We start from the raw sequence: 27,242 nt of genomic DNA, 5'->3' as shown, positions 1-27,242 counted from the left end.
GGCTACTACAGCAATCTCTTTTGCCCACTCACACATCCAGAGGAAAATAATTCCCCCAGACCAGGTAAGTCCTCAGTTCACAGCACTAAACCTGTGTTCTAAACAGGAGATCAGACTGTGTCTCCTCTTACCTGGCTTGAATTTTGATCTGCAGCTTTTTATTCACTTGATCCAACTAAGGCAAGAGGTGAAGTCTCAAAATGGCACCAAATTAATTATGAAGTACATGTAAGAAACAAGACAACATTGGACTAGAAAGTTAGTTGAAGAAATAGGACTTTATTCCAGATACTAGTAACATGGTATTAACTTTAGTTTTTTAAAACAATTTGTTAAAACTGGTACTTCAGACTAAATTAAGGATTCTGTGGAGCTTTCAAGTCCAAGCTAAGAGTATATAGACTTTTATGAGTATTTATTTTATGCCATAATTATTTATGCCACAAAATTGCCATAATCCTTGACAGTTTTATTCCTTATCATTAGTCTGAGGTATACTAACAAATCTCCCTCTGGGAATGTATGAATACCACACTAGTCAGCATTGTTCTGCTCAAAACTCACTTATTAAAAAATGTGTTTCTATTTTGCAGTTTTATAGGAGAAACTATTTTTTCTGCATATGAACTTAAATAGTGTAATTTATATGCTCCTGCAAGATGAAAACTGTAGGGAAGGTTTTGAAAGCACAGTTCTTTCCCAACAAACACAAGCATGCTATTGAACATTAAAATGAAGGGGAAAAACATACCTGAATGGTTCTAGATCAATGGGAGATGGTAAAAAGTGAATGCTGACAAAATTTGCAAGGACTGCAGCTGGAAATCCCCATGCTGGGAACCTGGGAAGGAAAGAAAATTGCTCTATACTCACACATACAGGAAGAGGGGAGGAAGGGAATGGAGTCTGGTGGCGTTTGTTGGAAATGTTCAAAAATTTCAGTGCTAAAATTTCAGCCTGCAGGAAGCCAGAGCAGACTGACAACCTGCTGATCCCTGCCATGGAGACGGGGCTGCTGTCCTGCTCTGCCTCCACACTGAACTCGTCAGTCTCCAGATGGACGATTCTGCCCCTGATCCAGCCAAAGCACACGGAGGTTTCTTCTGCTGAGTTGTATTGCTGGTAGTAGCTGACTGCCACAGGCAGAGCCCAGTGACTTGTGGGGTCAGCAGCTTTGCTGACTCCAGTATCTTTAGGACTTTTATCCATCCCACCCTGGCAGAATGCTGAAGCACTTGCCATTTGCAGGCCTTGCCAAGCACACAGAGTTGTAATGGGGCTGTTGCACACACCAAACCGTGACGAGGTCTCACATAAACCAGCCTGCAAGGCATTGCCTGAGCCGCTGCCATCTCTGCTGCAGGACCAGGGTGCCCAGGGAAGTGCCACAGAGACCAAAGCAAACAGCTCAGCAGATCCCTTCTACCAATTAAATCAGGGAGGAACAAACCACTTCTATGAGACACAGAGTAAGTAACTGGAAAATTAAACATGGATGTTACTGAAGAAAACCACTAAAAAGCCATTAAAGATAGAAAGGAGTAAAAAGCAGTTCCTGGGGAGAGGGCTGGGGTATCACCTCCAGTTTTGGTGTATTGGCCTCGTTTCTGCAAGGTGTTTTTTAACAGAAAGGAAACAACTCGCCCGTGGGCTGTCCCACCCAGCACCACTGCACTCCCCCTACAGAGGGGTCAGCTCCCTGAGCCCCACAACCCCCAGCTCTGCTCCCTCCCTCTGTCCCAGGCAAACCTTACTTTAGGCTAAAGGCCAGCTGTGTCTGCCCACAGCACTCACAGAAATCCACCTGGCCTCAAAAGGATCACAACACATCGCCAGGGAAAGGAAAAACCAAACACACGTCACGTAACCAAGTGTTGCCAACTTCAGCTTTAATAATGGAACCATCACTTTTTTGCCATTTCAGTAATAACTTTAAGGGGAATAAAAACTTCCCTACAAAAATAAAACTAAGCTTGTTAAAATTATAAATAGTTTAAATGTTTGTATTTAAAGACATATATTTTAATGTTTCCCTGCATTCCCCCTCCCTCATCACTTAGTCATTCTGGTACCATCATATAATGACAAGAAAACAGTTTTGCAACAAAAGCTCTGACAGTTCAATTTGATGCTAAAATTAAAAAAAGATAAAACTGACCAGGCATGACCATTTCTTTTAAATTAAAGCTGCTGTAACTGCCAGTGTGTAGAACAAAAAAGAAGAAAATTAACTCCACACATGACATCTTAAAATAATTAACTGTGGACTAAGACAAAATTAAAATAAAAGTTTATTTTGGTCCCCCACCCCCTTCCCCTTCACCCCAAATCAAGACTCATAGTGCATACAACACTGATTGAGGTTTCTGGCTAAAGTAAATGAAGATGTGCCTACTTAAAAAGACTGATAGTTTAGTTCAAGTAAAACCAAAATTCACATATTTCTATATTCAACTTTAAAACTCAAACAGTGTTTAAATCTGAGCAACAAATGGTTCAATATTGACAGCGGTTATGCAATGATTACATAGCTATGGGCAGAAACAAAAATTAAGATGTTAACAGAATACCCACCAACACACTGCTGCGTTCCTAGAAAAACAAATTGTAACAAAACACAAAAGCATTCCCTGAACCATTATAAAGTGTCTCACTTGAGGATAATGTTACTCACACATGCACTACAATGTTACATGTGAAATTAAAAAAACAAACAAGATATGCCTTAGATATATTTTATAGTTAGTCCTACTCTTAATTTCTCTTAACTCTTTAAAACATTATGATTGTCTCATAAGCTTGCAAATTCTTTTTACTTAAAAACCTTGTGAAGAGTTTTAAAAAGAATCTTACTAAGTAAAGGAAACAAAGGCACAATTACATAAAATTAAGGGGAAGAACAGAAGCATCTTGGAGTTTCACACAGTATCCATTAGATGTCACCAAAGTTTTAACAATTCCTTGGGAATTTAAAATGAACACATTAAGAACAGAGGGGAAAAAAACCCCACCACAACTTCTGCTGCTCTTCGATCCTTAGCACTCCTCCACTCCCCCACCCCCCAGGACATAACTCATTTCCTCTCTGGCATGATAATGACTACAATATCAGTCACTCAAATCTGCCTCATGCTTCCATGCTTCTATTGCACACCCACTTCTTTGGTTTCTTTTGAACATGCTTTTTTTTTTTTTTTTTAGATAAATAACTCTGAAAGAACAACAACTATATTTACACTAAAGTAAAAAGTTTTCTTGCTACATTTTTCCTACTTTTAAATCAAGTAAATCAGCAGTCCGCAGAATTTGGTAATCAGTTTTTCAATTAAGAGTTTGAAAACCATAAGGAAAAAGTTTTGTCTTATTAAAAGCAAGAGTTACTAAGCTCAGTCACCAAAACAGACAATAAATGTTAATGTTCTGCTGGGCTGGAAATGTGAATAAGAAATTCTACTTTCTTTGCCTGACTGAGCTTTTAACAAAGAAAGAAGCAGAGGAAGCTATTTCTGTCTTTCAGATATGGTAATTCAAGATTATCCAGCCTAAAAATGGATCACTGGGCCAGAGGAAAGACCTGACTTAAAATAAAAATCAAATGCATCTGTATTTGTAGCTTATGTCTGCACCCTCGCTAGACAGGTATTTCTCACAGAGTTATCTGAGACATGGACCACTTTTCAGAATTCAAGTAAGCAGCTTTTTAGGTTTGCCACACTTTTCAAACCCTGACTATGCCTTTATGGAATCAGCTTCTCCAAAAGGGACCTGTATGTGCAGCTCCATTTCCATTCTTACTTAGCTTTTGCTTCTCGTTCCTTCCCACTATTTCTATTATCTTTATTTCTTTTCCAGTGTGGATTTACACAGTTAAAAACCATAAAACTTATTCACAATATTAAAACATACTAAAACTTTAACCTTGTAGAATTAGTATTTCAACTTTCCTCTGTGTAAATACTATTTTCATTTAAAACCTCCTGTCAGCTATTAGAGTTCTTCTCCCCCAACTCTTACCTTCTTTACAACCTTCTCTTTACTTTCTTCACAAAGACCACTTAAAAGCTTTCCACAATTTCACAGTACAAACCACAGGATCTCATAAGCTTTCCACCTATAACAGTTCTCTCACAAATTATACAGTAACTATTCAAAAACAGAAAGGTAGTGCAAATCAATTTCATCTCTAAGATAGTGCTCTAATTCTCATCCAAATGGCTTTAATAATATTTTTTTAACCCATCAATTTGCACATCCTTACTTGTAAAGATACCATTAAGCAAAGAAGAAAAAAAAAAGGTATTTCATAGCATCCTAGGAAATTGCTTACAGTTTCACAGCTTGCACCAAGATAACTTGGGAAACTCTCTAGGCACACAGAGGGTTGCAAACTGATGTACAAACATGCAGAATCCCTTACTTGTGGGTGCAAGATGCTAAGTGACCTGGCTTATGGAACTAAGTCTACCCTGGCATCACAAAACAGTCTTCTGAATAAAGAGAACTACTCTCTGCTGCTCTTTGTACTTGGGTTTGGCATGCTCTATTGACGTTTGGTAGCACGTTTTCCTGAGTGTCCTTTGGCCCCTTTTTAGCCAGGCTTCAGCACCCCCCGAAGGGCTTCTTCAAGCTTGCCCCTGTAAGCTGCATAGCGGTTCTTCAAGAGCTGCAGTTGGTCACTTTCCTCTTTGTCCAGTATGCGCAAGAAGTTTTGCAGTTCAGGAATACTAAAGGCTTCCCACTGGAAGGGCAAAGAGTGCAAAGAATGGATGAGATCAATAGAAAATTCATACATCTTTTATATATGCAGTATTTCCCAACAAAACCTCAGACACTGTAGACAATTTCCAACTGAAACAGTATCAGGCACCTTCCTCGCAAATCTTAGGACATCTGAAAATATTTTACTCTTTCAATTAGTTTTTTTCTTCTGCAAGTACAACAGGTCAATCTAACCACAAATGAAATGTTTACAAAAGGCACAAAGGAAATTAACAGGGGAAAAAAGTCTGCTTCCAGAAAATGATCTGCCCGCTCAGCACAGCTCAAACAGAAGCCCACTCATCCACGAGGTTACACAAACACTGGCCCAGGAGGGTGTGTGTGACCTACCATGACTTCTCCAGTTTCATGCTCGCGCAGAACGAAGCTGAGCATTTCTGTTTTGGGGCCTGCCACCAAGCGCAGGTAGAGGGGATGTTCTCTGTCTGACAGCTTGCAAGTATAAACTGCAGGAGAAGGAAACCACAGTCATTATCATCTTTACCAACAATGATTCCAACACCTGGAATGACTAACACTAGCTAATGCTAAAAAAATTTCAGAAAGATGCATGTGTAGCCAAAATTTACACACTGTTTATCTATCAGTCTACATACTGGTTTTGAGCAGTGAGTTTTAGGGAGGAGCTGAGCAGGTGACTGATGGTGTCAGTGCAACACTGCATTTGCACAGGAATGAAATGGCCTCCAGTCAACACAGTACATGGAAGGCAAGGGGGAAAAATAACCCACAAGAAAAAAACACAACACATAGATCTGTTGCTCTATCTAAGCATTTATGACATCAGAACTGTGTATTCACCGCTCTGATTTAAGTTTTCCACTTAAAATTTCACACACGAAGTCTAAAAGACAACTCTGCTTATCTGACAGTCAGAAACATCTGAACAACTGAAACTCTTCTCAACGTCCACTGAAGGAAGGCAGATTCTAAGTGCAAGAACACAACATTGGCAAAATGCACCTTTCCCTAAAAAACCCCTTTTCCATCTTCTGGTATTCCCATCACAACTTGCAACAAACTCCTAATAGCAACCAGTGCCCAGGGCCAGCCATGTGAGCACTGCCACGTGAGCACAACACATGTGCCCATGGTTGTCAACTCGAGAGCAGCCTGCCAGTGCCAGTACCTCATGCATCACAGACACCATGGCTTATCTGTTTGAAAACCTGGCCTGTAACTTCATCTCACAACTCTGCAGTGTATCAGGCCAGCTGAAATTTAAGACCTGATAAGGGCACGAAATAAAACAAAATGGACTGCAAAGCACAGGAGATCTGTGTAATGTTTTAGCAGGTGACTTTGTCTTGGATGAATTATCCTGAAATACTCCCAGTCTTTTACAATCTTACCATGCTACTTTATATATGGAAAAAAAGACAAGGTAGGAAGAATATTACCCCATTTATCTGACTTCTTCCACCTTGCTAATTTCAAGTACTACTATAGCACAACTCCCTCCCCAAACCCTTCCATTACCAAAATGCCTCAAGCTCAGTTTATACCTTGATCTTCCTTGTGACAGCGTTTATAAAGTGCAAACTTAGCAGGGTTGTCAGCCACAAAGAACTTCTTGAGCAAGGCCTCGATAACCTCCCGCACAGTGTTGGTGCTGCTGATGTGGAGGGTGTTCACACAGCCATCTGGCAGGTAGAAAGCAGTTTCCTGGCTGCTGGGAGCACACCTGCCCTGGCTCTGGGAGGACTGCACAGTGATGGGTCTGCACAGCTCCATCTGCACCTTGATGAAGCCAGTGTAAATCCCATTGGCGTTCTGCAACGAAGGAAAGGCCTGGACTGTTAAAATCATCAGCAGTGACCACGTGTGACACAGCAGTGCAGCAGGCACATGAAAATGCTCACAGTGAGCACTATTTAAATACCACTGCAATACACGACATCTCACAGGAAAGGCATTGCTTTCATAATTCAGACAGTTTTCTTTCTGGTATACCTTCTGAATATAAATTTTTCTTATTAATAACTACTGAGTATTAATTTTTTCTTAATAATAACTGCTGAATTCTAAGTATATTAGGATTCATCAAACAAAAGGTACAACACACCAGAGATAAGTTTTCACTTTAGGAGAGGGCTATGAAGTGAAAAAGATCACTAATACCCATCTTTAGCTACAGATTTCGTGCAGAAATACAGAAATTATCTCCTACATTTTAGCTGTCTTTGTCAACTTAGTCTGAGGCATTTAGATGGTCAAATCATGTTGAAAAAGCCCTAACCAACAGAAAAAAAACAAACCCCAAAAAACTCACAAGAAAATAAACAAAAAACCAAACAAAACCCCCAAAACTCAAACAATCAAACAAAAATCCCAAAAATTCAAACAAACAAAAACAAAAAAAAACCCCAATAAACAACAAAAAACCCAGGCAAAACCCCAGAATAAATGCCAATCCAATTAACATCTGAAAATGTTTATTTCAGTTGCTCTTGAAAGACAAAATAGCAAAGCCAATCAAACTTTACTGAGCTAGAAAAATTTTGACAATCTAGTTTTAGGCATAAGTCCCGATCCACATGCAAACACATAACAAAGATCTTTTTAGTACATAGTCATACTTATATGGTTTAGGATATAATGGAATTTCACAATTTCCATATACACCCACAGGAATATGTCACGTATTAGAAAATCTGGACAGCCTAACAACTGAATAACAGATTGCTAAGCAGATAGATGTGAATTTTGTTAGTATGGTCTTGAGTAGACCGAACTGAATATTAAACCTGGTTCACAATCCTTGGAAATGAGAAGCCTTATGTATTCCAGTTTGTAATTTCTATGGTTTTTGGGGGAAGAAAGTCTCTTCATGCTGAAAACCTGTATGACTACTCTGAAAGTTAAGTATCCTATAATAAATATTGCATGTTTTAACTTTTATCACTGCTCGAGCATCCTTATCAAAGAAATCTGACAAAAATTTATCTGCAAAAACAAGAAAAATACACCTTCATTTTTACCATCTGAGCGTTTTCAGAATTTGTAAGAAAATTTTGACAAATGTACAGCTTAGTGTCAGCTGACAGTTTACCTTAAACACAGGTACATCAGTTTGTTTTTACAACACTTTGTTTTGATCCATGTAAAAGAGCTACAGGGATAAAAAGCATTTCAGACATGAGATTTTAATTTGTCAGTCTAAGGAAAAGTCTCTTAGAAAACCATCTAAACAGAGAGAGTTTCATATGTAAGACACTAAGAATAAAACAATTCACAATGCACTACAAAGCTGCAACTCAACATTAAAAATTACAGGAATTCTATGCAAAACTTACCAAGGTCATCTTTAATTTATCAGTGACAGATGAATTATAGCTTTGTATCTTCTCTTTAACTTCTTCTTTACTGAGATAAACATGAGGTTCTCTCTCCTTCTGAACATCCTTCAAAAACAAGACAGCAGTTTTAAAACACAGTATAAAATAAATTATTTTATGATTCTGGATACAAACATTCTTAGTCCAAATGGTAATTATTCCACAGAGGCTCAACATAACAGTAATTAGCTGTGCAGCAACAGCAAGGATTAACACATTAAGCAAATCAAACAGAACACTGGGACTGAAGGGAGATGGCAGGGAGATAGTTTAATCATCACACCCAAAGACACCTGTGCCCTTTTGCTGCCAACTGTTTTCCTTCAAATATTTTGCAGCAGTATGCAAGAGAGCTCAGCTCAGCTTATGGCTTGATTTTCTCACGTCAATGCTATGCCACCCTGTAAAGAACACTTAAAATTTTCATTAACTATTACTTGGGGCACAGATAGGTATTTCTGAACAAACAAGGAGCACATCTGAAAATAGCAGCACGTCCTAGCAAGAATCCCCAACGATCCCAGTGTGTGCCAACAACACGACAGCATCCCTGCATTCCAATGTGACAGACAGGATGTTACATACAGGGTCACTGCCTACTGCATAATCCATCAGAAGTAACTCTCCAGATACATAATGTTACACCAATTGCATGGGCTTTTCTTTCCATGGGGGAGGCCCTATTAAGATTTTTCAACTGTTGCTTCTACAAGGTTGCTGTGGATTTCACGTGTGGCAGTAAAAGAAGACCCTGGAATTGTATTTTTTCCAAACAAACATTTGTTCCCAATCTGTATTCCCGCAGCAGCAAACCAGTGTTATAAATACACTCCAGTTTCTACCACTAGCACAAATGCCATATATAGTATGAAAGAGTTTTAGCTCTCAGCTTTGATGATTTAAGGCTTCAATTAGAAAAGGGAGAAGCTTTGAAGAGCCTCGATGCTTTCAGAGAACACCTGAGCACATTCACTCTACAGACAAACCAAGTCACAGTTCCACCTGTCCTCCCAAACACATTCCAGTGTAATGTATCCTGAGGAAGTGCTTCCCTGACTTGAGTGGCCTGTTCAGAATCCCACTCTATTGGACACCACTCAGCACAACTCAGCACACATCTTTGCAGGCACTTCAGTTTGCCAGACACTACCCCAAAGATGAGCACATCTGCTGTGGCATTGTAAGGTTCCACTTGCCAGAAAGAATCTGCTGAACTTTTTCTGTCTCCTAATTTAAAATCAACTATTTTTAGCTCTTTTAGGCTTAGTTTTGCTTTTTCTATATGGCATTTCACTAAATGACATGCTGGAGCAGACTTTTTTTCCCATGGCTATAAAAAGAAAGGTGTGGTCTGAATGGAGAACTTGAAGCCAGAAACCTTGAATTCTGATCTGGGCTCAGATACTGATTTCCTGCATAATACTGAGAACATACCTTTATTTCAAGATCAGGAAACTGAGGCAAGAAAGGAACACCAGTGAAAGACAACTCTGCCATTAGTTCCTTAAGCATAATTCTAAGATAGTGTAGCATTTTGCACAGCTGCCAGACCCCACCTACTATATTACAAATACCCAACCCAATTACTGAACGTTTTCAGAATTCAAGTCTCTATTCTCCCAAGAGAAATGAAGCCTTCTTGCCCTTCTGTTTTCCATCTGCCCCAAACTGCCCCAAATTATAAAGAAAGACAGCTTAATTTAAACTGCCCACTTCATCTCCCCAAAGGCTCCTTCAGCTTTATAGTGCTCAATCTGGGGGCAAACAAAAGAGGCACAAAGGAAAAGAAGTGGATACTAAAGGACAGGAAACAGTCTGCAAGCCTCTATCTGACATCTATGTGACACATTTCAAGAACCGAAGCTTTAACTTGCAACATTCCCTGTCAGGGTAAGTGCAGACAAACTCCTTCACATGGATACCAGCCAAGACTCACCTCAGAGACAAGCATTCATACCTCTCCAATCTACTAACAATATTGATACTGAAATTCCAATACCAGACACCTCAGCTTTAATGCTTATTATTAATTCATTTCTGATTGTTCAAGCAGGTACCTACCCTGTTGGAACTGTCACCATGATTACTGAAGTCACCCACAACATCCGCTATTTATTAAGCAAAAAACACTAACTAGGAAAGAGGAAAAAAACTCACCTTTCCTATGTTGAAATATCAACCTTTGTTTAAAAAAATCAATAAACAAATAAACAACCACTCCACATTAACTTCTGTCCACCTCAAAGTTTAATTCCACAAAAAAGACCTTTAATAAATGTAGATGACAAAAAGAACCTATTGCCTTTAATGGCAATGGCACAGGGTAAAGTTCACAAGGCTGACATCTAGGAAATTATCGGCATGCATTACTAAGAAGAAAAAAAAGGACAGGGGAAAAAAACTTGGTGAACTAGTGGGTATGAATAGACAGTAAGAAACTTTCTCCTATTTTCACATAGGAGAGTTTTCATACTGCTCTCCCAAAATGACAGAAGTTTGATCTGGTTAGAAAAGACACCAGCCCACAAGGTCACTCTAATCCTGGGGATTGTCATGGAAGCAGGCATGACAAGCAGAATCCAAGCCCAGCACCCAAGCCAGCTGATTTCCCACAGACTTGCCCTGGTGATGCTCTTGCAGTCAGCCTTCCCAGGTGTAGCTCCACTACAGAGCTGTGGGCTTCACTGGGACAGCTGTCATCCATCAAATGAGTTAAACATGATTCCATACTTGAACATACCACAGGAATTTCTGCCTTCTTGCACTAGCATTAGAGGCCAGACAGTTTTGGCAAAGCTTAATTAAGCCCACAAAAAACACATCTGTGTGTTTACGCAAAAGCGGGGATTACCTCCTTTTGTAGTGAGCACTCTGCCAACAAATGTACCTCTAACTCATTTCCCAAACAACCAAAGCCTGGCCTTAATTCATTTCAACAGCATGTAGTACATAGCAAATCTCTGAACTGAATACAAAGAGGACTACTGGGATTAAATCAGACAAAGGGACCCAAAATTATTCAATAAAAATAAAATACATCATAGGCAGAAATGCTGTTTACAGTCATTTTCACCCTTCTCCTCCATCTTGCACTATCAAGACCACAGGCAGTGAAAAGTGAAGATGTGTCCCAGGAGAGGAAGTAACTCGATGCCACTGGAAACCTAAGACCAAGATCTTCATGAATTAATCTGGTGATACCAGCCTGCACCCAAACAAAAAGCTCAGAACACTCCAACTACTCATTCATCAGGGTACAACTTCAACCAAGCAAACAAAACCTCCTCACTAGCTACACACCAGGACTTAGAGAGAATCACATTGCTGTCACACAAACTGCAGAGACACTAAATCCCACATGACTGCTGCCAACAGAAAACCAACAAAGGAGCAACTCACTGGGTTTATTATGAACAAGAAAACCTCAGCCCACCCATAATTCACTGGGTCAGCTGCTCTCACTGAATGTCATTAAGCAGAACACACACATTTGAGGCACCTATGTCTTTTAATTTTCCTAATTATACTTAGTCAACATGCAAAGAGAAGCTAACAAGCTGTTATAGTGGCATTTTTTCCCTGGCTTTCCCCCCTAACTTTCCTGGGGCTCAATTGCTCTCAGCATACAATGGTACCTAAATTTTGCCATACAGCTTTGCTAGCCACATTAGAAGTTAAAATAAGTAAGTCTTCTTTGACCAGCATACTTAGGAAGACTTGACAAACTCATTTCCCACAGGAAACAGCAGGTCCTTCATAACAGGACCCACTAAAAGAAAAGCTGTCCCCTGCTAACTCTGCTTCTGTCTAGCAGATCAAATTCCACCTGGTTATCTTGGCAGGTAAATTTATTACCTGTGATGACCTTGAGTCATCCAATACAACAGCAGTACTTCATTCATCTCTACCATGCTTTACAAGGTGCTTCTGACATCCAGCTCTTGAAATGGCTACCAAATGGTTGAAGCCACACCTGGCTCAGGGAAAGCAATTGCTCCAAAGGCAGCTGTTTCAAACAAAGGAGTAAGAGCATTTTGGAGGTCAGACTGGGCACCGCTTCTCAAAGCCGGTGCACTGCTCAGGCACAAGGGGAGCGTGATTCATCTCCAGGCTGATTCATCTCTGGCTCCCTACAAGACACCCAGCACACACCCCACAACAGTGCAGGGAATTAGGAAACTGCCTTTCTTCAAAAGTCAGGCCTGATGATGAGTTTCCTAACCACAGATCCTTGTATATGTCACAGCAGCAGAGGGAAGTATGAGCACAACCAGCAGAGCAGTTCACACTGTGTCTTCTTCCATCAGCCAAGACCTAGATGTTGCCAGGCTTAACAATATCACTTCTGGGTGCTAATGCTCAAAAAAGGAACTTTCTCTATAAAACAATGCACAAACAATTCAATGCTATTTTTAGTAAAAATTAAATAAAATATATAGAACAGAACCTGAGCTAGTTCTCTTCCATCACTTAACCAAGCTATATTCTCAGTAATGTCTGCCACATCAACACCCGTTTCTCCTCCCAGCCCAATTAAATGTTTTCCTCATCAGAGCTCCTGGTCTCCTTCCACTCCCTGATGCTAATGTGATCTTGCCACTTCCTCAGACCAGCAGAGATGGGAAAAACAAAAACTGGTCTCAAAGACACAGTGGAATACATCAGAACTCATGCAAATTATATATTTGGGTCTAAACCACTAATTTTCTAGTCTGAGCTATTAATTTTTAAGAAATTTTTTCTGTCCTTCACAACACCTACAGTGCACACCACTGGCAGCCATTTGTATTAAAGCGATTTCTCTGATCAACCAAAGCAGCATTTCATTCTCACACAGAATTCCTAAGCAACAGCTGCCACTAAGAGGGAAATGAGGCAAGTGCTTTCATTTTCCCAAGGGGAATAGCTGGTCTTTCATTAGAGCTCATGATGCAATGCCTCTTCACAGTTGAGCTTCCTCACAAGAGCAGAAAATGTTTTTTCTTTATCATCTGCACCCCCCATGCTCATCTCATTTATTGTAGCACAGATGTTTAGAGAAGCAGCACTCTCTTTGTAACATTTATGCTGAGAGCAAAGCCCTAGTTGAGACTAGCTCAGCATGAATCCTCAAGAAACACAACTAAAACTGCACAAATTATAATTAAAGTGAACTGCAAATCAACTTGTGGTCCCAAAAAAGAAGAATCACATCACATCAGTGGCTTTATGGAAGTTTAAGTCTCACAGCTGCTGCCAAACCCTAGTCCTGCATGCAGTAACAAAGCACTAATAAACTCAACAGCTACAGGCTCCTATGGGATGAGGCTGAGAAAAAGTTTCACAAAGAAAGGAAACTCCAAAACCATGAAGCCTGCATCCTCAGGATCCCTGCCTTGAGTCAAATGCCTGGCTCCCCAAACTGCTACTGCAGCCTTCTGTGTATGGAGAGATACAAGAAGGTCTCTCTCTTCCATCCAACCTGCTACTTTCACAAAACTTTGAGAAATTAGCATCTCTTGAGGAATGAGAAACCAAGCTCCTCTTACTATTTCAGCTAGAAAGACAGAGGAAAATATAATGGACAAAAGGTTAAACCTATCCCAGGAACATACATAAAGGATTTTTATGAGAAATCTGAAGAACCAAAGACCTGTGGGAACTCAAGCAATCTTCTAAGACACATCAGTCCATAGCTCAGCTCTCATGTTTCACATTAATCCCACACATACTGTAACCACAATTCAGTCAGATGAATGAAGATGTCATGATCTTGCTGTAAATTGTGGCCAGAAATATTTTCTGAAATAAAACACTGAAGGTTTGAAAATGAGAAATTCAGCCTAAACTATGTTAAAAAAAAAAAGTCTTGTTTAGTCATAAAAATTACAGCTAGTGCAATCCTATTTACATCACATTTGCATTAAAGAAAGGATTTAAGTAACAATGCTATTGTACAACAAAAAAAGCCCAGCAGAGCATACAGGAAACAAAATTAATGGAATTCTGATCTCAGTTGTTACTCGTACAAGAAAGAACACTCTTTCCTACAGCCTGGCAGCACTCCTACAGGAAAGAAAGAAACTGAAACCTTTCAATTAAACTATTCTGAAACAAGCATTTTACTTCTCCCTCATCCTAACTCTCCTGAGAGCACAGCAGCTTTCCCAGTGACAGTAATTTCTCCTTCTACCCTGCGGCAAGCCTGAACTCCAGATATGTGCTCCTCCTTCATCTGAAACCCTGAGACTCACCAAGCAGGGACACTGGTCACAGCCAGTCAGAGACACCAGTAGCCAAAAAGGTGTGAAGACCAACTAGGGGCAGGGTGGCTAAGAAGAAATGTTAGCATCCAAGTATCTCCAAGCATTGACCTTATCACAAAGCTGAATCTTGAAATGTTTGCATCCTCCTGAACAAGATGAGGTTGCTCTCTGGGTCAGGGAAAGAGGAATTTTTCTGACAGGATGGATGTGGGCAGAATAATCTCTGTATCTTCCTGTAATACGTTTTGCTTTTTGCAGTCAGGGAGATCCAACTCTCACAGTGGCACACAGGGAAAGGAAGCAGTCTCTTTTTCAGGAAAAGATTTTGTTTTTCGAAGCAGGTTTGGCTGACATGAGTTTGAACAATTATCCTGATATTAAGAGAGAGTTCAAGAACAGCCCACAACATGTCCCCCTGACAGAACAAGAGAAGTGGCACCCTCCCAGGTCAGGTGTACAGGGCATCCAGCCTGACAGTCTGCCTTCAACACAGCAAAAACAAAGGCTATTTCGAGCAAGCACGTGAGCCTTTTCTGCAGCCTCTCTGCTGGCATCCACAAGTGTGGAGGCAGGAATTCAGAGGGCACCTCCCTTCCGAGTCTGTTCGGTGTCCATTTATGGCCTTGGTGCCTATGCAGGCACATAAACCCTTTTTGAACCTGCCAACACTGCCTGTCTCTGCACCTCCTGTGGCAGCAAGTTCCACAGATTCATGACTGCAGTGTGAAGAGGTACTGCCATCTGCTTTAAGCTGATCTTCTATTAAGATAGAAGATAACTTCTGTTAAAAACATTGAATGCTCTTTAATCCTAATATGGCAAAACCTCGTAGACTCAAGTTTCACCTTCAGCTTTTCTATCACCTTTGTGATTTTGTAAACCACATCACACACTCCTCTTCTTTTCCTCTCCAAAGTGAAGAGCCTTGAACTCCTTAAGGCAGTTGCTCCATCCTCTCAATCATTTTACAGCAGGGAAATTAACCACAAAAATGGGATGTGGGGACCAGACCTGTATCAGAACTTGTGACATAGGTGCACCAAAGCTTAAATGCTCTTTGTTTATAAATCTGTATGCTACAGGTCTATGAAATATCTTTACTTTTATCCATGATGCAATGTGGTCTCCCTTCCATAGTGGTTACAGAAATCCCCATGCAACAGCACAGTTTATGATTTTATCATAATTTTACAAGGTACAAGCATTACAGTTAATAAATACTTGTTACTTTCTGACTATTTTCAGTTTTTACCAAGTATCATCATGTGGTTTGGCATGCAAATGAAAGCAATGAATGACAAAGTAAAACATTATGGCTCCATCTGCCCCCTCTGATGTAAACACTCAATGTTTATATGGTGAATATTTTTAAGTAGAAAAGAAACAAAACAGAAGTTGTAACTTCCCTTTATTCCTTTTAACAAATTATTTTCCTTCAAACAAAAGCAATATAAACAGTTCCTATTCAGATATTGTGAAAGGAAGGCTAGAAAACTGAATATATTTGTTGGTGACATTAACATTGTTGCTAAAGTTTCATTTAAGTTCATCATGACATCACCTCTGAAAACCCCTAGTTACAAACCCTGTTGTACCCTACATGGTTGTACTTTAACTACTGGCATGCAACCCAGTTTCAAAAAAGCAGTCATCTGTTTAAAGTGAAAACCAACTGTACAAATAATAGCAACTCAGGCTTAGCATTAGATTTTGTCCCTAAAGACACAACAGATTTTACACAGATTTGTACATTTTCCCCTCTCCAGACTATGTCATGTTTTTAAAGAAATATATTACATGATTTAAATAACATTTAACAGCTGTTTCAGTTTTGCAAATTTCAGTAAAACTAGATGTAAGACGTATCACAGACAATAAATCATTTCCTTCAGGTCTCCTCTTCAGCAAGTGTGAGTTTTAACTGCTGGCTATTTAAGAACATAAGGTGTTTAATGAACTAAAATGGATTACCAGCCTCTGTGACCTGTACAACAAAATCAAGCTTTTAAAAGACTATTAGGAAACAAGCTTATACAGGATATTGTACTGAAAACTACTTAGTGTATCTTGAAAGTTAAGTATGGTCTGAAGCCCAGGGTACTAATACAAGTAGAGATCAATACCACAGTATTTGCATATGACCCTACAATGCAAGAATCCAACACACTCCATACAACAGAAGGTAGGAAGAGATTGTTTACAATGACAACCTCCCAGGTCTTCAAATGCAACTCTCCACATTTTACTTTAAAGCTGACATTGGAAACCAACCAGCCATTCCTGGGGAAGTGAGCCCCATGCCAGGCCAAGGCATAGTTTTCTTCCTGTGCTTACTGCCGGCACTTTCCAGTCTGAAGCAAGCTCAGCTGTGGGCCTTGTCTCAGCAGAAGCTGGGTGATGTGCCAGCTTTTGCCAAGTGTGTCAAACACCATTTTATCTTTACAGCAACATTCCCTTCCTGGGTTTGGTAGGGTAGATCTAAGATTGTGTCACCAAATTACCTTTAAAACCTGTCTGTACCAAGACAAGACAAGAACTTCATAATCAGGCCAAGCTTTAGGGCTGGTGTTAGACAGAAATGGTGAGCCTGCTGATGATCACAACAGTCCCACCAACCAAGTAATTTTTGTTTGGATTTGTTCCACTTAAAACACAAATCTCAAAAATACACACTAACGGTTCTCACATAGGAAATATCACACATTGGCTCTTTGGATATAGAACAACCCTGACAGTCTTCCCTTATCATAGACACTACAGTGAAAAAATGTTCAGAAAGATGAACAGTCTTCTCAAAGAAATGCCAGGGTTATGGGGAGGATGTAGTACTTTGAAGAACATAGAGTTCTTCAAATTCAAAAAGTTATGTTACTGTCTTTATCATCCTGGTGCTGATCTCACATTTGAAACTTTTCTGAAGGGAAAATGCCCTCCTCTACCACACATGCATCTCAAACCCCCACAAAATTAAGGAAGTAAAACTATCTGTTTTTCAAATGAAGTCTGCTTTTGCAAGGCCTCAAAAGCTTGTAACAATAACCGGCAGATTCAGACAATGCTCAAACTTGTAAGCAATCACTGGTATGTTCAGTAATGTACCCAATCTCTAAGCCAAAGTAGCAGAAATATCTTCTTAGTATGTTAAATATGATCACAATAAAACCATCACATGCATTTACAGTCAACCTATGTAACTGCTGCTTTATGTATATGCAAAACAGAGCTAAAAAACTAACTCAATCCAAAATCTAGCAGTCTACACTGACTGTGGCTCTACTTTAAAACAAGTTAGGTTTTCATGAAATAAGTCCATAGAAAAATTTTTTACACCAACACGACCTCTCTCACTGCAATTTGTGCAATTAAGTCTCTACAGAGCTTTCACAAAAATATTAAAAACCAGTCCCTTCAAAGAGACATCCAAATTAGATATTTCATGGTGCAGACAAAAGGATGCACCCCAGCAGCCTGGCCTGCATGAAAAACTTCCTCCATCTTTCACGCTCCAGAAAATTTAAATCACCTGGCACATGTCATTAACAATTAAAACTGTAATGACTGTACCCTTTGCTACAGCCTTTTAATTACCACATTTTATTAAAAATCAGATAGTAGCCAAAAGACATTTCTAAACCAGCATACTGTAATCATTAGCTTTACCTACTACTGCTTGAACTGATCTGACAAAAATTCAAGAAAGAAAAGAGCATGGGGGCAAACTAGGTGACCATGTAATACTGTAGTGTAAACTTACATTGACCTTTATGATAGGATTTTACCTCTATTTTGTAAACCTCAGCCTTAAGAAGTCAAATGTTGAAAGAAAAAAAATTAGAACCCCTTAGGCAATTATCTCAAAGCTGCAGCAAAGAGGAACTTTTCAGTTCTTTCTCCACTTTCATTCAATTTGACTGGAATTCCAGTTAGAACTTATTTAGACTTCAGAGCTCAGATCTGATTGCTGTTCCAGTAAGAAGGAGAATAAAAGGCTTGGATCACTCTTGGACTCTTTGCTGCAACTCCCCATTTTAAGTTATTCCTCTCATCTTGTGGATGAGAGATGCAGTAGAGCATTCATTCAGAGCTGAGAACAAACTGGTAAAGGCAGTTGGCTGCTGGACCTCAGCCCTCGAGCCCCATGCCACCACCCACCAAAGCCCATGTCCTAGTGACCTCAAGATCACACTGGTAAGACGGTACTCCATCCTCGGATCTCTGCATTGTGAGCAAACCAACCAACTGAGTCAGCAAGATTATGCCTTGAATAAACTCATCAGCATGCTTCTCAGGGGTTTCAATCTCTTGTTTTTCTACCACCTGGATTTTATCTATCACACACATATTTAAGGCTACCAAGCAATTCAGTTGTGAGCAGAATGAGACTGACAAAAGGACAAGTCTCCTCAAAACTTCTACATTTTCTAAAAAGAAAGACAAAGCATACTATTACCATTGCAAAAACTGAAAACTGCCACCAACTTGTGTTTCAACCCTTTTTGCAAAAATACACTTGTTGCCCAGTTTCAGTATGAATTTGTTTTCCAGAATACACACACAGAGCACATTAATTTCTTACAAATGAATTCAGGTGCCTCCAATGCTGAGACAATTTAAAAGACAGCTGCTTTTAGCCATATGCCTGCTTCTCTGCTAGATGCTACTACTGTCTGAGAAACCAGTGTCAGCTGTCACAGTCCTCATCCAGTAACAGAACCACTACCAGCCAGCAGATTGCTTCCACAAATCCAAGAGGCTCCTTTCTTACATAGGTTGAATAAGGTATTTTTTTTCTTTTAACAGTTGAAAAAGAACAGAATAAACAAACTGAAAACAGAAGAACTAGCAAGGGAAAGCCAGGGTTTTGTTTTATTTTTGCACAGGTTAAAAAACCCCCACAGATAATATAAACAAGCATCAACCAAGTCTGCAGCATGAGAGAACTACAGTGCAATAAACACCTCATGGCACCATCTTACCCAAACACTGTGCTAGCCTGGTGCCATGTATCAGCAGACAGTTTACACCACTAACATCTCCAGAGCTCATGTGAGCATGCTGCTCCCTTCTCATCAACTCACAGCTTCTGCATCTGGGCAGACCATTCTGCAGTAGGGAATCACTTCGGAATTACAGGACAGTTGTTACACCCAGACATTTCTTTTTTTAATAGCATGAACAAAAGTGATAGCAGTGCTATTTAGATCAATACTGGCAGGACAGAGTGGAGAGAGAAGAGAGTAGGAGGCCAAACCAGTATGCGTTCAAGGGAGGTGTGAACAGACGACTTCAGAACATGGTTAATGAATATCCCACAGGAAAAGCTGGATAAACAAACTCTCCATCTGAGGAAAGGTCAGGAGAACAGCAATTAGGCTGCACTGGAGAACAGGGCTTGCTTGCTTACAACCTGATGCCATGGCCTGACTCCAAACACAAGTTATTTTGCCATGCTGGAGAATGGCCACCAGGAAACCAGAGAAGGGGGAAAATGATTACATGCTTTGTTCTTAAGGAGCAAATGGGAGAATGTGTTGACTTTACAACATAAAGTTCAAAAAGTTGTTCTTTTTTCCTTTCCAAACAGCTATTTCCCTGCTTTTATGGGCAGGATGTTACAGGCACAAGGAAGCACTGCTGCTACTCCACCTTTCCTTAAGCCTGACTTCTGCTTCAGGAAATGTAATTATGAAGCATATGAAGGTATGAGATCTGCTAGAGCTGATAGGCATTTCAGGTGGAAGCAAAAGAGTCTAGTAGAATTTTTCATTAAAAAAAAATATCCTTGTTAGAGGTAATAAGGATAATCAGTACCACCACACCCTCTAAGAAAACACTCAGAAGACAGAACACATTGAAAAGGATGGGTCACCTTATGGACAAGCATCAGATAAGCTGAAACCAGTACAATCAAAATTTCCTCAAATAAACAATAAATTCTGCAAAGCAAAATCACAACTGCCTTTTAATACAAGTATCAGAAATATTTTGTTAACATTTCCTGTACTTTAACAGAAAATACTGAGAACTCATGGTTTTAGCCAATAAAATGAAGCATGCAATCAGATATCAACACTACTTTAAAAGGAGATCAAAATAAAAGTTAAAAAAAACCTAAAAACAAACCGTCACCCAACTGGGAACACAGCATTTGCCTATGTCTTTAAACTTACAGTTGTTGAGGTACTAAGTTATACCTCTATCTTATCTTACTAGCAGTTTATAGATCACAGGAGGCATTCTTAGCTTACAAATATACACATGCACATTTAAAACTGTAAAGTAAAGGGAATCTTTTTGAGAGCTGGAAAAATTAAGAATCTATCTGGAACCTCTGACACAGACAAAAGCATTAGCCTCTAATCAGGCCAGTCAGTTCACATCCACTGTTCCATTGAGCATATATAATACAGGTCCACTAACAAGACCTCTCTAACTGCCACATGTGAAGGGTCTCAGCTTTTACCTCAATCAAACTGTGTAACTAATTAAAGTATTGGTATTTCTTCTGCTCCAAACCTGTACAGGCAATTTTGCCAGAACACTCAAATTCAGCCAAATTTCTACCAATATGTCCTTTGCATAATGTGCTAGCAAAAACTTTTCCAATCGACAAACATTGTGAGTTCACATAAAAAGTTATTCTGTAATGCCAGGTTGCAAGGGGTAGGGAATGGGGAGAGGAACACATGGGTGTTCCCCTATGTAGCACCACCATATTATAACACAAGGAGAAGAACTGGAAACTACAGACAAGAGAACAATGCAGAGGGTGTTTAAGATGCATTAATTTAGCATCTGGTCACTTCTGTCTCACATTTTGAATGTTGAAAGTTACAGCAGCCCAGTAATAAGCATCACTATTACACAAAAATTAAATGGCATCCCGAGTATAAGAAAGTTCTCTCAAAATGGCAGAGCACAGTCCTTGATTATTAGGACCATTCATTAGGAAATCCTAATGAAATCATCAGGATTCTTCATTTATTAATTAGTAAAAATTAACAAAAATCAAAGTAGTTACTCACATAGGCTGACTAAGGTGACACACACTGATGCCAACATATGCACATATGCAGGAATGGTAACTTTTCTGAAAAAATAGCATGGCAACATCAAAGTGTGGAAACATGAACAAGGAACAAAGGGAGCTTACTACATGCATTTAAGCAAATAGTTTTTATGATGCAAAGTGGGAAGAAGCTAGCTACAGCTTTTCAGCATTTCAGAAAAAGAGCACAGGCAATCTAAACAAGCAAACTACAAAGGAGGTATGAGATCCTAAGAAAAGATAAAGCTGTGGGGTATACAACTTGGGGTGCCACCACACCTTCCAATTTTGCTTCAGTAAAGGTGCATTTTGTTTGCAGTTTCTCAGTCTTGTACATCTAACTAATTTACATTATTGAAAAATTAACAAGACTCTCAAACATCTTATAGGCTTAACCAGATTAGGAAATACCACATTTCTAGTAAGGCAGAAGAAGTCTAGTAGTACCCTGAGGAAAGAGTGATCAAAACCAGCAACATCTTGCTGTTACTGGTAACATAAGGAGAAAATGCTCTCTGCTTTTTGTACTCCTAAGCAGTTTTACATGGCCACAAAATTATGTTAGAAATGAAGCACACCTGCTTCCAGCCACCCTCCCACACAGGTGTACAGCAGTAACCCAGCCCATACACAAGCTAGCCAAAAAGCCTGCTCTGGGCTGAGGCTTTGCCAAGCACCCTCTGCATCTGACAGGAGGGCAGACACTGTGCAGACTCTGCATTGTGCTCTCCTGCTGCCACCAGAGTCCCAACTCCAGGCTCCAAGACATATAGGGTGAAGCTGGGAAGGAAATAATCTATTTTTTCCAACAGAACTAACCCCACTGCCCCTCCTCTCCTGCTTGGCACAGCTCAGGACACCACCAGCCACCACTATCTGGTTTTCCTACCAGAACACCTGTACCCAACCTGATCTCTAAATGCTTTGAAGGGAATTCATGTGCATGTAAACTGGCAGATGTAGTATCACCAGGGGGTCATGCCCTTGTTTTAGCTAGTTCAGGTGTTGTCAATGAATCATATAACAGAGTAAGTTTCACTGCAGAAGCAGATTCTTTTATAAATTAATAATAGATGCTAGGTGGATGACCAACTGACTGCTGGTAGGCACCAGAATGCCAGCCCTTTGCCCATTAACTGGGAGCATCAGACACGCTCCTGTGTATTAGAACTGGTCGTAACTACACTCCTACTCCCTCTGGGATCTCTTTGCAAACCACTACTGGTTAAGAGAATAATTTGCCAGCGCAACTGTACATTCCTGGGAATATTTTGCAAATCAGTTGTAAACAGTAGGCTTAGCAAAACTTTTCTAAACATTACACAGACCAAGAAAACATTATCCCTGCACCCATAACCTCAGCACTCTTGTGTTCCAGTTTACACCGAGTCCCATACATCCATTTAATGGGATGTTTTGAAATACCAAGTTATCAGGAATGCTGGCACTAGAATACTGATTCTCACATTAACTTTTCTAACATTTCAAGAGCTTCCAGATCTGACTGCTCCAGTTCACAGAGTACTCCCACTGAAAGGGCTACCACCACCCTCCACCACAACAGCTGTTTGCAGAACATGATCTTAGTTTCTGTCCAAGCCCTTGCTGATATTTGCTGTCTTGATTCAAGCTGTTTAAGTGACTGCATAGTTTTGAAGTACAAAAGCACTGAACAAATCCAGTTGAAGATTAAAAACTAAGGATTAACAGAAGAAAGAGCAGGCAAAGGAGCACAGCAATGCTTATTTAGATTTATTAATAACAGAACACAACACTCCTCATACCCAGACTGACTTAGAAATTCCCAATATCCAGCTTGTTTATTAGAAACTAGAGACATCAAAATACTGCCAAGGGACACCTGGCCCCTTAAGAGGCCTCTAATTTACTGTCTCTGCAGCTGGATAATAGGGAAAGTCTGTATTTTTCACTCCAGCACTCGAACCAGGAATGAAGAGCCAGTTCTGATTTTGTCATGAATACACATGTAGTTTTAAGATGAGGTTTAATTTGTACGTTTTTAATTGTGTGCCCTTTGGATGTGAAGCACTCAGCAAGTGTAGGCTGTAAGCTTTACTATGAACTTGAACACAACCACTAAGTAATGGGTTTAAGTATATTTCACTGAAAATAAAACTAAGGAAAGGGACTAAAAATGCTCTCAGAAGATAAATACAGCAAACACCCAGGAGTCAAATTTGCAACAATAATTTGCGAACAGATTATTTTAAAAGAACACAAACCATTACCTCTATGGGTACACAAGCACATATTGACTGAAATTGCACAGATGGCAACAGCCATTTTTTAGCTGATAACAACTGCAACTAATGTTAAAAAGGTTGAGCCAAGGTTCACAACATTACGAATCAAGAAGACATTTTTTCCTCTCCCAAAACTTCAGCCAAACAGCTCCACTGGAGCAGAGGGAGAAGCTGCAGGGAAATGGGTTTGTCCATGACAGAGATTCTTCTGAGTGTCCCTGCAGCAGCTGCAACTGCAAAGGGAAAGCTGTGGAGTTCGTGAGAATGACAGGGAACCAGTGGGAAAAGCTGGCACAGGCACAGTAGGTCAGGACCGTGTGCTGAAAGAGATGCATTTAGCGCTGTTCCAGAATCGTTGCTCAATTCAAGGTCCACCTACACTTTAAATAAATGCATCCATCTTTTTGAGCAGCATTGTTAAGACTTACTCTCATCCACAGAACTATAGTACAAACTAATTCATTTATGCATTACCATCAGTGTATTATTCTCCACACTACACATAGCACTACCTTCCTCACACACTTGCAAACACAAGCCTTTTTAGGTGCTCTGTGCTGACACTTCCATCAAGCGGCTGTAACTGTGAGGCTGGGTCTGTAAGATCCCTTGCTGCAGAAATTGGAAGAAGCCCAGCAAAGAAGGAAGAAACAGCAAGAGGAACCTCTCAAGTGAATTTGGCTTGGCAGGAACAGGTTCTACCCCTGCCCTGAAAAGGAGTTTAGAGCACAAAAATATCCACAGAACCTGCTAATGGCAGGTTCCCTTGTTTTAGGGCAGCTGACTTGAGACCTGAGAATTATTAGAATTTGCTGAGTCAAGAACACTCACATCTGCAAGCAAAGCAAGCACAAGCCAGACAAGTTCTCTGCAATGTGAGATACATGCAGAAATCTGTCACAGCAGTAGATCTAACCAGATCAGAAGCAGAGGACAATTCTTACTACACAGAGGAGGGAGCAAAGTGGGGGGACAGGGCAGGACACAAGACACTGATCAAATCTGATCTGATCAGAACACCTGAACAGTTTAATTCCCATACCAGGTGATGCAATAGGACAGAGGAGCCAATTCCACAAGATAAACACAAGTGCCATATGTGAGAAATCCTAGCACATCCACAATGCCTGCACAGGGCAGGCAGATACGTCAGAGGTTTAGCTGGATGCCTGCAACCTACCAAGTGGCAACAGGAGACTGGGCAGGATACACATCCAGCAGTGCCCCAGACAACAGTAGCTACCTCTGGTTTAAGAAGTAGTCCTGAGTTCCAGCCCACAGGCTGACTTGGTGGTGAGCTGAATGGCTCTTAGTTGTGCTGCCAACACCATCAGTGAGACACTTGCATTCTCACACCTGCATATGAGCGTTCAGTCCAGAGCTGAATCCTACTCCAGTCACATCCACAAGAGGCAGACTTCAAAAACATAGAAAGTGTGATTTTTGCAAGTGGACCTGTGGAATTCCATGTCACAGCACTCTAGGGATGCTACAAGTCTACATGGGTACAAAAGCAACCAGATAACTCCCAGGAAAAAACATCCCAGCCTGCAAATCGAAGAGGCTGGGATGTTCTGTCAGGACATCACTGCATAATTGCCCCGTTCCTCTTACTCTTCCCCAGCACGTGCCATTAGTAATTGCCAAACACTCCTCTAAGACAGATCTGGCTTTTCACTTCATATGGGTATCTACATGTTTCTTATGTTTCAGCTTCCATATTAAATGGGAACATCATCAGCAATGTGCAAGAGAGAAACAGCAGGTCCCAAAGTGGGGCTGGCCAACCAAGATGACTGTCAGATGAGGCATGCACAGAGCCCGAGGTGAAGCAGCTAGGGATCACCCAACTCAATCACAACACAAAACACACTTTGACTTAAAGCCAGAAACATGAGCAGTGGTGTACTTGCAGAAGGGAAGAAGCTGTTGTTAATATGTTATTATTGGAAGCCACATTCACAAACATTTGTGAAATATCATAGGAAAAAAAAATCCCTGCTGAAATGATTAATTCTTCTTTTAAAGCAAGCTTTGAGTACCATGCAGGAAATTTATGGCTTTATGCCACATACTCTACAATAAGGAGAAGGGGAAAGACTCATCAAGATTAGCAGCCTATATTCTGTGTGCTGGATGAGGCAAAGAGTCTGTGGGAGGGATGCTGGCAAGTGATAATGTAATGAAAAATTGTAGCGTAACCCAGAGAGACAAGGAGGAATAATAACGATGGCTTTGAGCTTAGCTATCAAGTGTTTTTAAAAATAAGCAGAGAAATACTTCAATATGGTCATTTATAAAATAATTATTTTATTACCTAGAAAGCACAATATAAAATTGGAATACCACAGAGCTAGGATTCATTAAATATCTATGAAGACTATGACGAGACTTTACACTTAAGGACAGTGAGATGTTTTCAGATGAAATAGTTACAGTTAACTTTACAATATTAAGCCTTGGCATGCATATATATATAAATATATATATATATATATATATATACCTACACACACTCATAACTCAACAAGAATTCTGCTAAACAACTACTCATTTTTAAAAGATCTGTGGTAAACTAGAACATGTGGAATTGAACTTGAATGGAAAAATAAGCTCATGAACAGATGAAACACTGCAAAAAGGAATCATGCTTTCTCACTTTATTATTAAAATTGATGGCAGCATAGGTAACTCTTAAAAAGACTTTTTTTTTCAAGAGCTCTCATCTCTTGGGGGAAGAATTACTTTAGCTTTTTGTACAAATGGTCTTCAAAACATTTTCTTGCTTTAGATGTTTTTTTAAGATTCAGTTATCACTTTCATTCCTGCTCCCAAATGAAAGACAGTAATTGCTTTCTCCTTGTTACTAATGCTCTCCTCTGTTCTACCTCAGCACCATGTCAGTGCATTGTCCAGGCATCTGACAAGATGGGAGCTACCTCAAGTTCAGCAAGACCATAGCACTCTTCTCTCACTTGTTCAACTCACAGCTTTCAAGCACAAGTATTGAATCTGAAGTCAGTGTTTTAGTATTAAAACACCCTCAGCTTATTTCAGAGCTCCATTTGAAGCCCACAGAAAAAGCAGTAGTACAAGTTTTCTGCTGCCCTGGAGAAAGTATGGTCAGCCCACCACACATATAGAAGACACTGCAGACAGTGGCTGCTCCAGGGTCTCTACTGAAGGAAAAAAAAAATCTGCCAAAGAAACTTCCACTCTCTCAAAGAAAGCCTGGCATTCCAAATAGCAGGCCAAGCTTTAGAAAACACAGCTCTTGTTTCAACCCACAAGACAGGTATCAAATTGTTACAGCTGGCTTTCATTTTGACAGGTCAAGAGTGATCTGCAAATCCTACATACTTAAAGCACATGAGAGCTAATCTATCTGGCTAGGGCAAAACAAAAAGCAAGAATTACTCCTTCTGTTTACAGCCTCTGAGGACTGAGACTCTATTTTGTAATATCTGGCCCTGCACTGCAGCAAGCATTAACAGCCTGCTATAAAGGACAAAAACCAACCAAACAAAAACTACAAAAAAGGGCACAATTTCTGCCTGAATATAGGCAG

General features: G+C 40.1%; 1 protein-coding gene across 2 annotated transcripts in view; it reads right to left on the bottom strand.

Moving 5' to 3' along the window:
• Positions 1-1,864: 1,864 nt before the first annotated feature.
• RASSF3 (Ras association domain family member 3) overlaps positions 1,865-27,242 on the bottom strand; it is a 76,703-nt gene continuing 51,325 nt past the window's right edge. For both annotated transcript variants that reach the window (XM_054514980.1, XM_036401578.1), the window contains exons 2-5: positions 8,076-8,183; positions 6,285-6,552; positions 5,110-5,225; positions 1,865-4,738 (exon numbers count right to left, since the gene is read on the bottom strand). In XM_054514980.1, the coding sequence (XP_054370955.1) occupies positions 4,589-4,738; positions 5,110-5,225; positions 6,285-6,552; positions 8,076-8,183 (642 nt within the window). In that variant the 3' untranslated portion in view covers positions 1,865-4,588. The remainder of the gene's footprint in view (positions 4,739-5,109; positions 5,226-6,284; positions 6,553-8,075; positions 8,184-27,242) is intronic.

The sequence above is a fragment of the Molothrus ater genome, chromosome 5 (genome assembly GCF_012460135.2).
Source record: "Molothrus ater isolate BHLD 08-10-18 breed brown headed cowbird chromosome 5, BPBGC_Mater_1.1, whole genome shotgun sequence".
NCBI lineage: Eukaryota > Metazoa > Chordata > Aves > Passeriformes > Icteridae > Molothrus > Molothrus ater.
The sequence above is the reverse complement of the archived record's forward strand: the minus strand, read 5'-3'. Positions and strand labels throughout refer to the sequence as shown.